Source organism: Pristiophorus japonicus, chromosome 15, assembly GCF_044704955.1.
Source record: "Pristiophorus japonicus isolate sPriJap1 chromosome 15, sPriJap1.hap1, whole genome shotgun sequence".
In the NCBI taxonomy this organism is placed as follows: domain Eukaryota; kingdom Metazoa; phylum Chordata; class Chondrichthyes; family Pristiophoridae; genus Pristiophorus; species Pristiophorus japonicus.
Window position 1 is genome coordinate 175,665,132 of NC_091991.1, and position 17,231 is coordinate 175,682,362.

Here is a 17,231-nt window from a genome sequence, read left to right on the forward strand (position 1 = left end):
TTCAACCAGTGGGGGATCAGGGAGGGGTCGTGACCCCTGCATCCTGCACCCCCTCCGTCCCCCCTAATGTATTTGCTTCATGGCGTCTTTGCTCAAGAATTCCTAACAACACATTGCTAATAAGAACTAGTTGCTTTATTAACAAAGGTTTAACAATCACTACACATTACCAGTTCATCCACTTGGCTCACAACTGCATACCTCATCGTAGATGACCTGGACTCAACTGGCCGGGGTTTTATTGAGTCTTGTGAACATCACGTGACTGGCTGAACCACTCACAATGCAACAGCTCTACAAACCTGTGAGCATACTCACCGGTGCCTACATTACGCCCCCCCAATTATTTGGAGGTTGATCAACGGGGCTTTGGAGGAACGCCTCCATTCTGCTCCCAGGAACCTCTGTCACCAGTCTTGGGACTCCAAGCCCAGCCAGCGGGTCTCTGGGCTTCCCAGCACAGCCATCGAACCGGAGTAATTCGGCATTCCCCGGTTCCTCCTCCTGCCAAGTCGGCCTAAAGCTCGGGTTTGACTCTGCCCCACCCCCACCCCAGTCCGCCAAACCAAACCTCCGGCGGTGTGAAGCAGAACAGATGGGCTGCCACCTCCCCTGGCTGTTGACCTCCCCCACGCCCCCCCTCCCTGCTCCGCTCCCGTACTGTCTGCGACATCAACTAACTCCGCACACAACACAGATCGAACCTGGGACCACCCCAGCCTCTTTGTCTGAACCATAAAACAAGATGCGTTGACGCACTGAGCCATTAGAGGAGCTCTTTGCCTCTCTTCATACCTTAGCGATTCATTACCGTCTGGAATGTATTTGCTTCCTGGGTTCTTTGCTGAAGAATTCATAGCAACACATTGCTATTAAGAACTAGTTGGTTCATTAGCAAAGGTTTAACAATCACACTATACATTACCAGTTCATCCACTAGGCTCACAACTGCATACCTCATCGTAGATGACCGAGACCCAACGGACTGGGGTTTTATTGAGTCTTGTGAACATCATGTGACCGGTTAAGCCACTCACAATGCAACAGCTCTACAACTATTTTTAAATATAACTTTAAATCAAGCACCCCCTTTTGGTAAAGGCACTAGAACCCACAAATTTTCAAATAAAACTTTAATTGACACTTAGATCAAATTAAAATTTGGTTGCCGGGGGTGACGATGCACTCCAGTCCCTCCGGCGCCCACCTCTCGCGGAAGGCCACGAGCGTACCGGGGGTCACCGCGTGCTCCATCTCCAGGGACACCCTGGCTCGGATGTAACCGCGGAAGAGAGGCAGGCAGTCGGGCTGAACGACACCCCTCGACCGCCCGCTGCCTGGACCGGCTGATGGCCCCCTTGGCCGTGCCCAGGAGCAGTCCGACGAGGAGGCCCTCGGACCTACCCGCTCCCCTCCGCACAGGGTGCCCAAAGATCAGGAGTGTGGGACTGAAGGCAACAGCTCTGCAACTCTTTTGAGAGGCAACAGCTCTACAAACCTGTGCGCATACTCACAGGTACACCATCCCTGAACACACTCTGCTGCCTCCAAGTGCTTTGGTAAACTCCAAACTCAATGCCAGAAGTGGAATTAAATCAAAGGCACGAACTGGGACCCATGCAGCGTTAGTGCAATCAGGGTGACACGCCTTGATAACCGCTGCCCTACATCGCAACTACTATTCCGATATTGAGTTATCGGGCACAGGCTCTGTGACCTGCCATGAGGACCCATACCTTCCCAATCAAAGGACCTCCGGACATACTGTTGATGAAAATGCCACGGTTCAGCCCCTCGTCATACGGCCAGTAGGAGCCTGGTGCTTGAACACTGCTGATCCCCGGGTCCTGCAAACACAACAGATACTTTCAACTTTCCGTCAGGAGAGCGGCTGGGAGAGGGGGGGGGGGGGGGGGGGGGGCGGGGGGAATGGTGAATTCATGTCACATTATTGCATCTTCTGCCCCTCTCCCTGCCTCTCCAAACCCGCGCATTACATCAGCAGAGGAAGCCTCCTCTCAGACCCCGCAACACAGGCAGGCTTGAGTTTCTCTGGGCTCCGGGGTATCACACGTGTGCGCAGAAGGCCGCAAAGGTGCTCGCACAGATAATCACTTCCTTTTTTTGCCGTCTTTCGTGACGCCCGGACGTCTCAAAGCGCTTTACAGCCAATGAAGTACTTTTGGAGTGCAGTCACTGTTGTAATGTGGGAAACGCAGCAGCCAATTTGCGCACAGCAAGCTCCCACACACAGCAATGTGATAATGGCCAGATAATCTGTTGATTGAGGGGTAAATATTGGCCAGGACACCAGGGAGAATTCCCCTGCTCTTCTTCAAAATAGTGCCATGGGATCTTTTACATCTACCCGAGAGGGCAGACGGGGCCTCGGTTTAACGTCTCATCAGAAAGACTCCCTCAGTACTGCACTGGGAGTGTCAAGTTCCTGGAGTGGGACTTGAACCCACAACCTTCTGACTGAGTCCCGGCTGGCACACTTGGGGCTTGGAGGTGATGGTGTTCCCACGCGCCGGCTGGCCTTGGTGACCTGCTGATGAACCCGATGGAGCCAGCAATTACCACAATCATGACGTATCGCTGCCCGTGGGAATGGAGGTCGGCCACCAGCGGTGGGAGGCTGGCAAAGCTCTGGGGGTCAAAGGTGAAATCCCGATAGCCGGTCATGTAATCGATATCGTTCCACTGGACATCCTGGGGGGGAGAGAGAGGCGAGAAGTGTTTTTTACAAAAGCCACCGTCGACATCACAACAAACCAACTCAGAGAGCATCCTGAACCGCCCGAGGTCGTTCCCTCCAGCGAGGCCCCATCGCCACCAACGCTCGGGACTGCAGACAATCTCCCTCAGGTTAGTCCCCAGCACGGCAAAGAGAGAGACTCGAATCCCTCCCCCTCCGTCCCTCCCCTCGTCTCTCCCATCCCTCCCCTCCCGCCCCTCCCCTTCCGTCCCTCTCCCTCCGACCCGCGTCCCTCCCCCTCCGACCCGCGTCCCTCTCCCTCCGACCCGCGTCCCTCTCCCTCCGGCCCGCGTCCCTCTCCCTCCGGCCCGAGTCCCTCTCCCTCCGACCCGCGTCCCTCTCCCTCCAGCCCGAGTCCCTCTCCCTCCGGCCCGAGTCCCTCTCCCTCCAGCCCGAGTCCCTCTCCCTCCGACCCGCGTCCCTCTCCCTCCGGCCCGAGTCCCTCTCCCTCCGACCCGCGTCCCTCTCCCTCCAGCCCGAGTCCCTCTCCCTTCGACCCGCGTCCCTCTCCCTCCAGCCCGAGTCCCTCTCCCTCCGGCCCGCGTCCCTCTCCCTCCAGCCCGAGTCCCTCTCCCTCCGACCCGCCTGATAGCTACAGACAATGATTTCATGAACCTGCGGCATGCCAGCTCTCCTCATCCGTCTCACGACCTCCCAGGTGGCGTTGCTTGTCCCGTAGCCCCAGCGGCACAGATGGAATCCGAGGCCCCAGGCGGGCACCATCGCAGGCAAGCCTGGCACACACAAAACAGTAAATGTCTCACGGCGGCAGGAAGGTAACCGAGGCAACAGCAACACGAGGCGAAAACGACACGAATGTCAGTAAAGATTCAACCGCAGCACTGCCTCAGCTTGGATCAGGACTGCAGGACAAGCGGGTAATAGGGAGGGTCAAGAGGGGTGGGGGGGGGGGGGGTCGGGAAACAGCTCTCCACCCAGTGAGTCAGCTGTTCTTGGGATGGTCGCCAGGTGTAACGTCTGTACCTGTGAGTTGCACGCCCAGCACGGAGGGGAGCGGGCAGGTCCGAGGGCCTCCTCGTAGGACTGCTCCTGGGCAAGGCCAAGGGGGCCATCAGCCGGTCCAGGCAGCGGGCGGTCAAGGGGGTCGTTCAGCCCGACTGCCTGCCTCTCTTCCGCGGTTACATCCGAGCCAGGGTGTCCCTGGAGGTGGAGCATGCTGTGTCCACCGGTACGCCTTCCGCGAGAGGTGGGCGCCAGAGGGACTGGAGTGCATCATCACCCCCGGCAACCAAATTTAAATTTGATTGGCAAAGTTCTTAGTTAATTTCTAAATTTGTGGGTTCGAGTGTCCTTACCAAAGGGGGGCACTTGATTTAAAGTTATGTTTTAAAATAGTTGTGGAGCTGTTGCATTGTGAGTGGCTTAGCCAGTCACGTGATGTTCACAAGACTCAATAAAACCCCAGCCAGTTGGGTTCGGGGGATCCACGATGAGGCAGGTGGTTGTGAGCCTGATGGATGAACTGGTAATGTGTAGTGTGATTGTTAAACCTTTGCTAATAAACCCACTGGTTCTTAATAGCAATGTGTTGCTGTGAATTCTTAAGCAAAGAACCTAGGAAGCAAATACATTTCAGCAGGGGAAGATAATGGAGGCAAAAGCCCCTGGAATCCTTCAAGAGGCAGTTCGACACTGAGATGGGCAGAAGAGAAAGGAAGAAATTGAATTTCTATAACGCCTTTCCTGGCCTCAGGACGTCCCAAAGCGCTTTACAGCTACTTTTTGACGTGCTGTCCGTCACTGTTGTAATGTAGGAAACGGGAAAGAGGGAGAGGATCAACACTGGTTCACAGAAAAGGACAATCGAGGGCCAAATGACTTTCTTCATCTGTACTTATCATTGTAATCTTTTGTGTGCAGTGCTGAACGTGTGACTGCTTAGCCACGTAATATCTGCTGTCGTGTTAACGGTTTGAGTACATCGCGCGTTGTAACTCGCTTCCTGCAATGCTTCTCCACAACACTTCTCAATCACACTCAATCATAGGCAAATTTATTCTAACCTAGGCAAGTTTATTCTACTGCATGTGATTGGGTGACTATTCCCACGTGATTCACTAGCCAGCCCTCACGTGCCCTTTCTCGAAGAGCTGACACTTTTTTGCACCTTGAAGTATTAAAGGGACGGTGTCATTTCATCCTGTTCAACCTGGGATAAAGCTCCCGTCCATTAAAACAGAGCATCTTCTGACTTACCCAACAGTGAGTGGCCATGGCACTCACTTCATGCTGGGTTCGTCTGACCTGGAGCGGGGGATTTACAGGCACCCACCAGTCCACAGCCTTTTCCCTTGCCAACAGCGATTAACCTCAGTCTATCAGCAGTTTTAAAGGGAGAGGCCAGGTTTTTCGCAGCTCAACGTAAGCAGCGGAATTTCTTTATTCATTCACGGGGTGTGGGCGTCACCGGCAAGTCCAGCATTCATCGCCCGTCCCTAACTGCCCTCGCGAAGGGTCATCACATTGTGCGTTACAGGGTGCAGCATTCCGGCCACAGTAAAACATTGCATCATCCTACTTACTGAGCAATGCCGCAGAGCTGCTGCGAGCTACAAAGACAGGCACCTGACCGTTATTCCTGTAACCTTTCTCTATCTTACCAATGACCTCCAGGTACTGCTGGATGACTGAGTTGGGGTCGGGGCCCATGAATATGTAGAAGTCAAGAACCCCTCCGATCGTTCTCCAGGTCAGGGCAGGAGCAGGCTGGAGGACCACATCTGCGTCAGGAAGAAAGATATTTAAGGGCGGTCATGTTAATTCATCGCTTTAGACGCTCTTCATTTCTTGTCTCCTTCATTTGCGCAGTACAGTAGCTTGTTTAACATCCTAAAGCCGCGTAGGAACGGCACACTGCCTGCTATTGTTTGATAACTGGTTTTCCATTCCCGGATCTCGGCACACACCAATCATAAGATCATAAGAATTAGGAGCAGGATTAGGCCACTCTGCCCCTGCAGCCTGCTCCAGCATTTAATGAGATCATGGCTGATCTTCGACCTCAACTCCACTTTCCTGCACTGTCCCCATATCCCTGGATTCCCTTAGTATCCAAAAATCTATCGATCTCTGTCTTGAATATACTCAATGGCCCTCTGGGGTAGAGAACTCCAGAGATTCACCACCCCCTGAGTGAAGAAGTTTCTCCTCAACTCAGTCCTCAGACCTCATGGTGGTCCTGTTCCCCGGTGTCCCTCCGAACTGGCCAAAGGGGGTATGAGGGAACGGTGCACCCTGAGCTGATGGTCCCTCGACCCATTCCCTCTACTCTCGGAGTTCTGGCCTCTGGGGGAGTACTGGCCTCTGGGGGAGTACTGGCCTCTGGGGGAGTACTGGCCTTGAGGGAGTATTGGCCTTGAGGGAGTATTGACCTCTGAGGGAGTATTGGCCTCTGGGGGAGTACTGGCCTCTGGGGGAGTACTGGCCCCTGGGGAAGTTCTGGCCCCTGGGGGAAGTTCTGGCCTCTGGGGGAAGTTCTGGCCTCTGGGGGAAGTTCTGGCCTCTGGGGGAAGTTCTGGCCTCTGGGGGAAGTTCTGGCCTCTGGGGGAGTATTGGCCTCTGGGGGAGTATTGGCCTCTGGGGGAGTACTGGCCTCTGGGGGAAGTTCTGGCCTCTGGGGGAAGTTCTGGCCTCTGGGGGAAGTTCTGGCCTCTGGGGGAAGTTCTGGCCTCTGGGGGAAGTTCTGGCCTCTGGGGGAAGTCCTGGCCTCTGGGGGAAGTCCTGGCCTCTGGGGGAAGTCCTGGCCTCTGGGGGAAGTCCTGGCCTCTGGGGGAAGTCCTGGCCTCTGGGGGGAAGTCCTGGCCTCTGGGGGGAAGTCCTGGCCTCTGGGGGAAGTTCTGGCCTCTGGGGGAAGTTCTGGCCTCTGGGGGAAGTTCTGGCCTCTGGGGGAAGTTCTGGCCTCTGGGGGAAGTTCTGGCCTCTGGGGGAAGTTCTGGCCTCTGGGGGAAGTTCTGGCCTCTGGGGGAAGTTCTGGCCTCTGGGGGAAGTTCTGGCCTCTGGGGGAAGTTCTGGCCTCTGGGGGAAGTTCTGGCCTCTGGGGGAAGTTCTGGCCTCTGGGGGAAGTTCTGGCCTCTGGGGGAAGTTCTGGCCTCTGGGGGAGTTCTGGCCTCTGGGGGAGTTCTGGCCTCTGGGGGAAGTTCTGGCCTCTGGGGGAAGTTCTGGTCTCTGGGGGAGTACTGCCTCTGGGGGAAGTTCTGGCCTCTGGGGGAGTTCTGGCCTCTGGGGGAGTTCTGGCCTCTGGGGGAGTTCTGGCCTCTGGGGGAAGTTCTGGCCTCTGGGGGAGTACTGCCTCTGGGGGAAGTTCTGGCCTCGGCTCCTCTCTACAGCGAAGCCCCTGCACTTCAGCACCACAATCAAACCCTGTAGCGTACCGCTTTCTCCCGCTGAAATGGGCCGATATGTGAACTCTGGCCACCGTCTCCTCACGAGGCGGCAATAACCAACGGTCCCCACGAGCCACGCGTTGTTCTGCGCCATCGGTTTCTTTTAGTGCGCTGTCCCTTTAAATATTTGCAGGTGCTGCGGTATTTACAGCGGTGGAGTCGGCGAGCGGCGCATGCGGGAACCTTCCCGTTACTGCGCGGCTTGGATGGAACGTCCGCCATAACCAACGCCCCCTCCCATCTTTTCTTTTCCTGCGTGGGCCCTTTAAATTTGCCGCGTGGCCGTGCGCGGGGCCTCGCATAAGAACATACGAAATAGGAGCAGGAGTCGGCCATTCGGCCCCTCGAGCCTGCTCCGCCATTCAATAAGATCATGGCTGATCCGATCATGGACTCAGCTCCACTTCCCCGCCCACCCCTTCTTCCCTTAACGGTTAAGAAACTGTTTATTTCTGTCTTAAATTTATTCAATGTCCCAGCTTCCACAGCTCTGTGAGGCAGCGAAATCCACAGATTTACAACCCTCTGAGAGAAGAAATTCCTCCTCATCTCAGTTTTAAATGGGCGGCCCCTTATTCTATGACCATGCCCTCTAGTTCTAGTCTCCCCCATCAGTGGAAACATCCTCTCTGCATCCACCTTGTCGAGCCCCCTCATAATCTTATACGTTGCGGTAAGATCACCTCTCATTCTTCTGAATTCCAATGAGTAGAAGCCCAACCTACTCAACCTTTCCTAAGTCAAGTTCCTCATCCCCAGAATCAACCTAGTGACCCTTCTCTGAACTGCATGGCCTTGTGATTGGTGCACGACCGCACAGCTTATGGGGGGGGGGGGCGGGGGGAAACATCGGCCAAACCCCAAACCGAGCCCCCAACGTGTCAGCCGTGGCTCAGTGGGCAGCATGCTCGCTCGCCTCTGCGTCAGGCGGCCCAGGGGCTTGCGCATAAAATCTTGGCCGGCACTCCAGTGCAGGGCTGAGGGAGCGCCGTGCAACATTGAGAAACAAAGGCTTTGTGCAATGATGAAAATGCTCGCCGTGCTCAGTAATAAACCGCGGTAAGTGGTGAAAGGTGTGAAAAGTTATAAAGTATGGTGGACTGTAGACTCCCATCAAACACCTCACCATAAACATCACATAAGAACATAACAATTAGGAGCAGGACTAGGCCATTCGGCCCCTCGAGCCTGCTCGGCCATTTAATACGATCACGGCTGATCTTCAACCTCAACCCCACTTTCCTGCCCGATCCCCATTATCCCTCAATTCCCTTAGTTTACTAAAATCTATCGACCTCAGCCTTGAATATACTCAACGATTCCGCCTCCACAGCCCTCTGGGGCAGAGAATTCCAGAGATTCACCACCCTCCGAGTGAAGAAGTTCCTCCTCATCTCAGTCCAAAATGGCCAACCCCTTATCCCGAGACTGTGACCCCTGGTTCGAGATTCCCCAGCCCGGGGGACACATCCTCCCAGCATCTACCCTGTCAAGCCCCTTAAGAATTTTATATGTTTCAATGAGATCACCTCTCATTCTACTAAACTCTAGGGAACATCCTGCTGGATGAAAAACCTGCCCGGTTTCAGACAGAGTCAATCGGTTGTCCCATGACGTTTTGCTTCTCCCCAGAAGCCCTCTGTGCTTACCCATTGCGTTGCTGTTGAGCAGGAAAACACCATGTGACGTGCCGTCCGGCTCCAGGGACAGGTAAAAGGGGTGGACGCCATAGAGGTTAACCGTCTCCTACAGCATGAGTACAGGCAGTATTCAGAACCCGGATTCACAACACACACTAGCCAAGTCATACAATACAAGAGCAGGGCGGGTTATGCTTGAACTGTATATAACACTGGTTAGGCCGCAGCTGGAGTACTGCGTGCAGTTCTGGTCACCACATTACAGGAAAGATGTGATTGCACTGAAGAGGGTGCAGAGGAGATTTACGAGGATATTACCGGGACTGGAGAATTTTAGCTATGAGGAAAGATTGGATAGGCTGGGGTTGTTTTCCATGGAACAGAGGAGGCTGAGGGGAGACCTTATTGAGGTGTATAAAATTATGAAGGGCCTGCATACAGTGGATAGGAAGGACCTATTTCCATTAGCAGAGGGGCTAACAAGCAGGGGGCATAGATTTAAAGTAATTGGGGGGAGGTTTAGAGGGAAGATGAGGAAGAATTTCTTATCGCAGAGGATGGTGGGGGTCTGGAACTGCCTGAAAGGGTGGTAGAGGCAGAAACCATCACCACATTTAAAAGGTATTGCGATATGCACTTACAGAGCTGTAACCTACAGGGCTACGGACCTAGAGCTGGAAAATGGGATTCGGTCAGATGGCTCTTTTTCGACTGACACGGATACGATGGGCCGAATGGCCTCCTTCTGTGCCGTAAACGCCTATGATTCCATGACTAGGAGCAGCTCTGGCTCACTGTGTAAGGCTAGGGGCTGGTTCTATGCTGTGGCGTTTGTCAAATTAGGCCTGGGGTAACTCGGTGCCTATACAACAACAACTTGCACTTATATAGCACCGGGACCGTCCCAAAACAAAATTTGACAACGAGCAACATAAGGCGATACTCGGTCAAAGAGGTCGGTTTTAAGGAGCGTCTTGAAGGAGGAAAGAGAGGTGGAGAGGTTTAGGGAGGGAGTTCCAGAGCTTAGGGCCCAGGCAATGGTGGTGGGGGGGAAATGATCCAGGGTTCCTGCTGTCCTGGGACTCAAATTAGAAAGTGCGATGTGTGTGGACGCTGGATGAGGCCAGGATTAGGGGAGGGAGAATCTGGAACTCGCTTCGCCAGAAAAGATGTATGGCTGGGTGGCGGGGTTTGGGGGGGGGGGGGGGGTCAATTGAAAATTTCAAAACTGAGATTGAACGATTTTTGTTCGAGGGGGGGGGGGGTTACAGAACCAAGGGGGTTAGGTGGGCGATGGAGATGAGGTACAGATCTGCCACGATCTAACTGAATGGCAGAACAGGCTCGAGGGGGCTGAATGGCCTCCTCCTGTCCCGATGCTCCTAGCAGCGAAGCCGCTGTTGTCGAATAGCCAGTCGACACACGGCTCTACAGTGAAGAATGGCATTTGGTTGGGGAATGGGAGAAAGCGGGCGTCTATGGCACTGAATCCCTGTGCAGATCTTCAGGGGAAAAGGGGTAAAGGATAGAAAATAAAATGCGTTATAGTGTGGCTTCCAGAGTGGATTTAACACATCCCATTAACAATCCAGTAACGGTGCAGTGCACTCCAGAAATCCAGTTAATTCTTTGACTTCCACAAGCATAGGTGCTTACTTGGGAGGGTTAATTGGTATCTTCAATGTGATTAGATCTCGAGTGGTCTAAATTAATGTTATATTTTAACCTGTTAAAACATTACCAGCAACTGGCTGAGTGCCCCACTGGAATGAAAGGCCCTAGTTACAGCACACATCTGCCTTTTCTTCATAAAACCATAAGGAGACACTCGCCCCAGTGTCATCAAACAAAACACCCGAACCAAAGTGTCCCTTTGTTGGAGAGGCTCGGCTAATAGAGAACTGTGCTCGCACAACATTGCTGGTGGGCGGCCCTGCATCGATTGGGGGGGGGGTGGGGGCGAGGGGGCGGGTGGAATGGGCCTTTTTATAGCCCCGTTAGCGCCTCCTTGGGAAGGGGTCGAGGTTATCGCCCGGGGGAAGGGGGTGGAGGTTATCGCCTGGAGGAGGGGTCAAGGCCGGGGGGGGGGGGCGGCTCACATGAAGTGGTTTCCGGAATGTTCCAAGTCATACTGTACCCGAGGCTGGCTGTCGCGGGCCCAGAAGGTCAGAGTGTTCCACTGGACGCTGTGCAGGAAACCGGCCCGGTGTTCACCAAGCCCATACAGATAGGCCGAAGCCAGCGAGGTCGACACCTGCAGGAACTGGTCAGCGAAGAAGAGGGGAGCGACTGTCGTGTTCAACCTGTTTAAAAACACAGAGGTCAGCAACAACAATGTATTTATATAGCGCCTTTAACGTAGTGAAACGTCCCAAGGCGCTGCACAGGCGCGTTATGAGCTACAAAATGTGACACCGAGCCACATAAGGAGAAATTAGCGCAGGTGACCAAAAGCTTGGTAAAGAGGTAGGTTTGAAGGAGCATTTTGAAGGAGGGAAAATAGGCGGAGAGGTTTAGGGAGGGAGTTCCAGAGCTTGGGGCCCAGGCAGCTAAAGGCACGGCCACCGATGGTGGAGCGATTAGAATCGGGGATGTTCAAGAGGACCAGAATTAGAGGAGTGCAGACACCTCGGGGGGTTGTGGGGCTGGAGGAGATTAGAGATAGGGAGAGGCGAGGGCCATGGAGGGATTTGTCAACAAGGATGAACATTTTGAAATCGAGGCGTTGCTTAACCGGGAGCCAATGTAGATCGGCGAACACAGGGGGTGATGGATGGGCGGGACTTAATGCGAGTAAGGACACGGGGCAGCCGAGTTTTGGATGATCTCTAGTTTACGTAGGGTAGAATGTGGGAGGCCGGCCAGGAGCGTGTCAAGTCTAGAGGTAACAAAGGCATGGATGAGGGTTTCAGCAGCGGATGAGCTGAGGCAAGGGCAGCCCAAGGTTGACGGCTAATATTGGTAGGGACTTCGATCGTTGGAAGCGGTACAATGGGACGGGCGCGCGGTGGTTCCCCGTGCCGCGACAGTGAGCGTCACGGGAGCATCGGGCCACAGTGACGGTTCGAGTGGCACATTCCTCGTCTCGTGTCGGGGGGAGAGAGGCAGATGGGATAAGAGGGGCAGCGGGTAAACGGAGTAACACTACAGATCAGCCATGGCCTGACTGAACGGAGGAGCAGACTCGAGGGGCTGAATGGCCCAACAGAAGAAATACATTTAATGTGGAGGAAAAGTTGTGCTAAACCTTTCTAAATCACAGCTTAGGCTCTAGCTGGAGTACTGTTTCAAATCTGGGCGCCACACTTTAACAAAGATGCTGTAATGTATTTGCTTCGTGGCTTAAGAATTCATAGCAACACATTGCTATTAAGAACTAGTGGGTTTATTAGCAAAAGGTTTAACAATCACACTACACATTACCAGTTCATCCACCAGGCTCACGACCACCTGCCTCATCGTGGATCCCCCGAGCCCAACTGGCTGGGGTTTTAAATAATAAAAACAGAAAATGCTGGAAATCTTAGCGGGTCACTTTCGTTAACTTTGTTTCTCTCCACAGATGCTGCCTGACCCGCTGAGATTGCCAGCATTTTCTGTTTTTATTTCAAATTCCAGCATCCGCAGTGTTTGGCTTTTGTGTTGTGGCTGGGGTTTTGTTGAGTCGTGTGAACGTCACGTGACTGGCTAAGCCACTCCCAACTCAACAGCTCTACAACTATTTTAGTTGAAGACAATAATCAAGTGTCCCCTGATTAAAGGGGGGGGCACACTCCAGGTGCCCCCTTGTTTTTTTTGAGGGCACCAACACACAAATTATACAAGTGCCCCCTGGCCAAAAGTGGGGGGGGGGGGCACTAAAACCAGCACAATAAACAAATTCAACTTTCGACAAAAACATCAAATTAAAATTTGGTTGCCGGGGGTGATGATACACTCCAGTCCCTCCGACGCCCACCTCTCGCGGAAGGCCGGGAGCGTACTGGTGGACACCGTGTGCTCCATCTCCAGGGACACCCTGGCTCGGATGTCGTCTGGGAGCATACTCCCAGGTACATATGTTACAGATGGTGTAGAGGAGATTTACGAGAATGGTTCCAGGGATGAGGGACTTCAGTCACGTGGATAGACTGGAGAAGCTGGGGTTGTTCTCCTTAGAGCAGAGAAGGTTGAGAGGAGATTTGATTGAGGTGATCAAAATCATGAGGGGCCTGGACAGAGTAAATCATCATCATCATAGGCAGTCCCTCGCGATCGAGGAAGACTTGCTTCCACTCTAAAAGTGAGTTCTCAGGTGGCTGTACAGTCCAATACGGGAATTACAGTCTCTGTCACAGGTGGGACAGACAGTGGTTGAAGGAAAGGGTGGTTTGCCGCACGCTCCTTCCGCTGCCTGCGCTTGGTCTCTGCATGCTCTCAGAGTAAATCGGGAGGAACAGGAGGGTCGGTAACCAATGGACATTTAAAATAATTGGCAAAAGAGGCAGAGGGGAGATGAGGAGAACTGTTATTATGCGGCAAGTTGTTGTGATCGGGAACGCGCTGCCTGAAAGGGCGGTGGGAGCAGATTCAATTGTGACTCTCAAAGTAAATACTTGAGAAAAAAATATGTGTAGGGCGATGGGGAAAGGGCCGGGGGGGGGGGGGGGGGGGGGTGGTTGGGACTAATTGGATCGCTCTTTGAACGAGCCGCCTCAGGACACGATGGGCCGAATGGTCTCCTTCTGTGCTGTATCATTCTATGAAGTTCCAGAATGTTTCAGAAGCCATTTCAAATTCAGAAAGGATTTCGGGTATTTAATCTCCACTTTGGTAACCCCCCCCCCCCCCCTCCTCCACTTACCTCAAACCCCACTTGTGTTGACTGCCCCACCAAAGGTTCTCTGACAATGTTACAGAGGTTGGGACAACTGGACATTCACCTGACACACACACAGCTCGATCGCAAAACACAGCAAGGGTTTCTCAATCCCCAGCACCCCCCCCCGGGGCCCCAGTATCCCCCCCTCCCCTCCCCCCAGGGCCCCCCTCCCCCCCGGGCTCCAGTACCCCTCCCCCCCACAATCCTTGCCCCAGTACCCCCCCTCCCCACGGCCCCAGTCCGCCCCATCCCCCTTCTCCCTCCCCCCCCCCCGGCCCCAGTCCCCCCTCCCCTTCCCCGCCCCCTCCCCCCCCCCTCCGGCCCAAGTCCCCACCCCCAGCCTCAGTCCCCCCCGCCCCCCGTTCCCCACCCCCAGCCTCAGTCATCCCACGGCCCCAGTCCCCCCCTGGCCCCAGTCTGCACCCCCGGTCCCCCCCTGGCCCCAGTCCGCCCCCCCATCCCCCGCCCCCAGTTCCCCCCCTGGCCCCAGTCGCCCCCTGGCCCCAGTCTGCCCCCCCCCCACCCCCAGTCCCCCCCTGGCCCCAGTCTACCCCCCCCCCCTGGCCCCAGTCGCCCCCTGGCCCCAGTCTGCCCCCCCCCACCCCCAGTCCCCCCCTGGCCCCAGTCCGCCCCCCCATCCCCCGCCCCCAGTCCCCCCCCCTGGCCCCAGTCGCCCCCTGGCCGCAGTCTGCCCCCCCTACCCCCGGCCCCAGTCCCCCCCTGGCCCCAGTCTGCCCCGCCCCCCCGGCCCCAGATCCCCCCCACCCCTGTATCCCCCGGCTCATTTAGAAAGTTCCGCTGAGCAACATACAGCACTGTGCCCGTGGATTTCCTCTTGACGATCATCCCGAAGGGATCCTGGGAATATTCCACGCTGTACAACGGACTCTGCGCTCTCTCCATTGCCTTGGCGACCTCAATGGGGACCTCGTACCGCGGATTGGAAGAGTCATTGATCTGAATTGTGTCACAGAAAGAGCATGTATATGAAGCGCCTGACCCTGTCACCCTCTCCGTGAGACGCTGGCCGGGACATTCGACCAACTCCTGTACGCTGCGATCAAGTCATTCTTCCTTCTCTGTTTGAGTCCGTGCATTTTACTAGCCACCTTGTGTCAGCCGTGACTCAGTGGGTAGCACTCTCACCTCGGAGTCAGAAGGTTGTGGGTTCAAGTCCCACTCCCAGGACTTGAGCACAATATCCAGGCTGACACTTCTCGGCCTTTTGGCTAAGATCTGCATAACTAACCTGACCAGCCACCATGACGTCCGGGTGGTTCCTCCCTGGTCAGGAAGGTATATGCTTACATTTTTGTAAACAGGAGGTGGGTGGGATTGGTGACCCATCCACCTCCACGGAGGTGTGTGGGGGACCTGACCCATCCACCTCCATGGCACGAACCTGGTATTGCAGTACTTCCAGGAACGGTGCAGTGGCTCTAGGCCTTTTGGCTAAGAGCATTGGCGCAGAGTGATCCTTGACTGGTGCAGGGTGACCTCTGGCGTTTGACAAAGAATTGTAACGATTGGATAACGATTGGACATGAATTTAAAAAAAAAAAAAAAAAAAAAATCCAGGCTGACACTCCCAGTGCAATACTGAGGGAGTGCTGCACTGTCGGAGGTGCTGTCTTTCAGATGAGATGTTAAATCATCTGCCCTCTCAGGTGGATGTAAAATATTACAGGGCACTATTTCAGAGAAGAGCAGGGGAGTTATCCCCGGTGTCTGGTAAATATTTATCCCTCATTTAACGCAACAAAAGAATCAGATTATCTGGTCATTATCACATTGCTGTGTATGGGAGCTTGCTGTGCGCAGATTGGCTGCCACGTTTCCCACATTACAACAGTGACTACACTCCAAAAGTACTTCATTGGCTGTAAAGCGCTTTGAGACGTCCGGTGGTCATGAAAGGCGCTATATAAATGCAAGTCTGCCTTTACCTATTGACACCAGGCAAACTGCACATGGCTCCATGTGTTTTGTGGGTCAGAATCGGAGATAATTGGGGGGGGGGGGGATATTTCACAAAACCTACCCCAATAATCTCGTCTATCAGAGTCAACATGTAAATGTAAATTTAAAGAAGGGTCGGTCTGATCATTATCACATTGCTGTGTGTGGGAGCTTGCTGTGCGCAGATTGGCTGCTGTGTTTCTCACATTACAACAGTGACTACACTCCAAAAGTACTTCATTGGCTGTAAAGTGCTTTGGATCGTCCTGAGACTGTGAAAGGCGCTATATAAATGGCAGCCTTTTTTTACTGGATTAATAATCCAGAGAATGTGAGTTTCAGTGCCACCGGGGGAGTTTGAGAATTTGAATTCAATTTTTAAAATCTGGAATTAAACAAAGCTGGTGTCCGTGACTATGAGGCTGCCGTATTGTCGTTAAAATCCCATCCGGTTCACTAAAGTCCCTCTAGGGACAGAAACCCGCTGTCCTTACCCGGTCTGGCCTACTCGTGACTCCAGACCCACACCAACGGCCCTCTGAAACGGCCCAGCGAGCCACTCAGTCGTATCAAACCACGACAAAGAAAGAACTTGCATTTATATAGCCCCTTTCACCACCCCAGGACTTCCCAAAGCGCTTTACAGCCCATGAAGTACTTTGCAGAGAGGATGTTTCCACTGATGGGGGAGACTAGAACTAGGGGGCATAATCTCAGAATAAGGGGCCGCCCATTTAAAACTGAGATGAGGAGGAGTTTCTTCTCTCAGAGGGTTGTAAATCTGTGGAATTCGCTGCCTCACAGAGCTGTGGAAGCTGGGACATTGAATAAATTTAAGACAGAGAGAGACAATTTCTTAAACGATAAGGGGATAAGGGGTTATGGGGAGTGGGCGGGGAAGTGGAGCTGAGTCCATGATCAGATCAGCCATGATCTTACTGAATGGCGGAGCAGGTTCCAGGGGCCGTATGGCCTACTCCTGCTCCTATTTCTTATGTTCTTATGTTTTGAAGTGCAGTCACTGTTGTAATGTGGGAAATGAATAACTGGACTGAAGCGGCTCAAGAAGACGGTTCACCACAGTCCCCAAGACTGACATTTTTTAAAAAGCTGAGCTAGTTTTACCCTGTGCACTCCTTGTTGTAAAACCGAACTGCTTCACTAATGTCCCTTTGGGAGGGAACCTGCGATCCTTACCTAGTCTGAGCCTCGATGTGACTCCAGACCCACAGCAAGGCCTTCTGAGATGGCCCAGCAAGCCATCCAGTTGTTTCAAAACTGCTACAAAGAATCTAAAAGCCGGAGCAGGCCATTCGGCCCTTCGAGCCTGCACCGCCATTCAATAAGATCATGGCTGATCATGCAACCTCAGTACCCCACTCCTGCCTTCTCTGCATACCCCTTGATCCCTTTAGCCGTAAGGACCACATCTAACTCCCTTTTGAATATATCCAATGAACTGGATTCAACAACTTTCTGAGAATTCCATAGGTTCACAATTCCCTGGGTGAAAAAGTTTCTCCTCATCTCGGTCCTAGCGATAGATTTTTGGAATTTAAGGGAATCTCTTGATTGCCTTAATATCCAAATATCTATCGCTCTCTGTCTTG

At 53.8% G+C, this 17,231-nt stretch overlaps 1 protein-coding gene and 1 pseudogene across 4 annotated transcripts in view; one reads left to right on the forward strand and one right to left on the reverse strand.

Moving 5' to 3' along the window:
• LOC139281259 (lysosomal alpha-glucosidase-like) overlaps positions 1-17,231 on the reverse strand; it is a 264,822-nt gene that overhangs the window by 231,501 nt on the left and 16,090 nt on the right. For all 4 annotated transcript variants that reach the window (XM_070901337.1, XM_070901336.1, XM_070901335.1 and 1 more), the window contains 7 exons: positions 14,474-14,619; positions 10,939-11,104; positions 8,811-8,907; positions 5,380-5,499; positions 3,374-3,492; positions 2,581-2,712; positions 1,737-1,847 (listed from right to left, as the gene is read on the reverse strand). In XM_070901337.1, coding sequence (XP_070757438.1) covers positions 1,737-1,847; positions 2,581-2,712; positions 3,374-3,492; positions 5,380-5,499; positions 8,811-8,907; positions 10,939-11,104; positions 14,474-14,619 — 891 coding nt within the window. The remainder of the gene's footprint in view (positions 1-1,736; positions 1,848-2,580; positions 2,713-3,373; positions 3,493-5,379; positions 5,500-8,810; positions 8,908-10,938; positions 11,105-14,473; positions 14,620-17,231) is intronic.
• LOC139226085 (U2 spliceosomal RNA) lies at positions 14,872-15,101 on the forward strand (annotated as a pseudogene).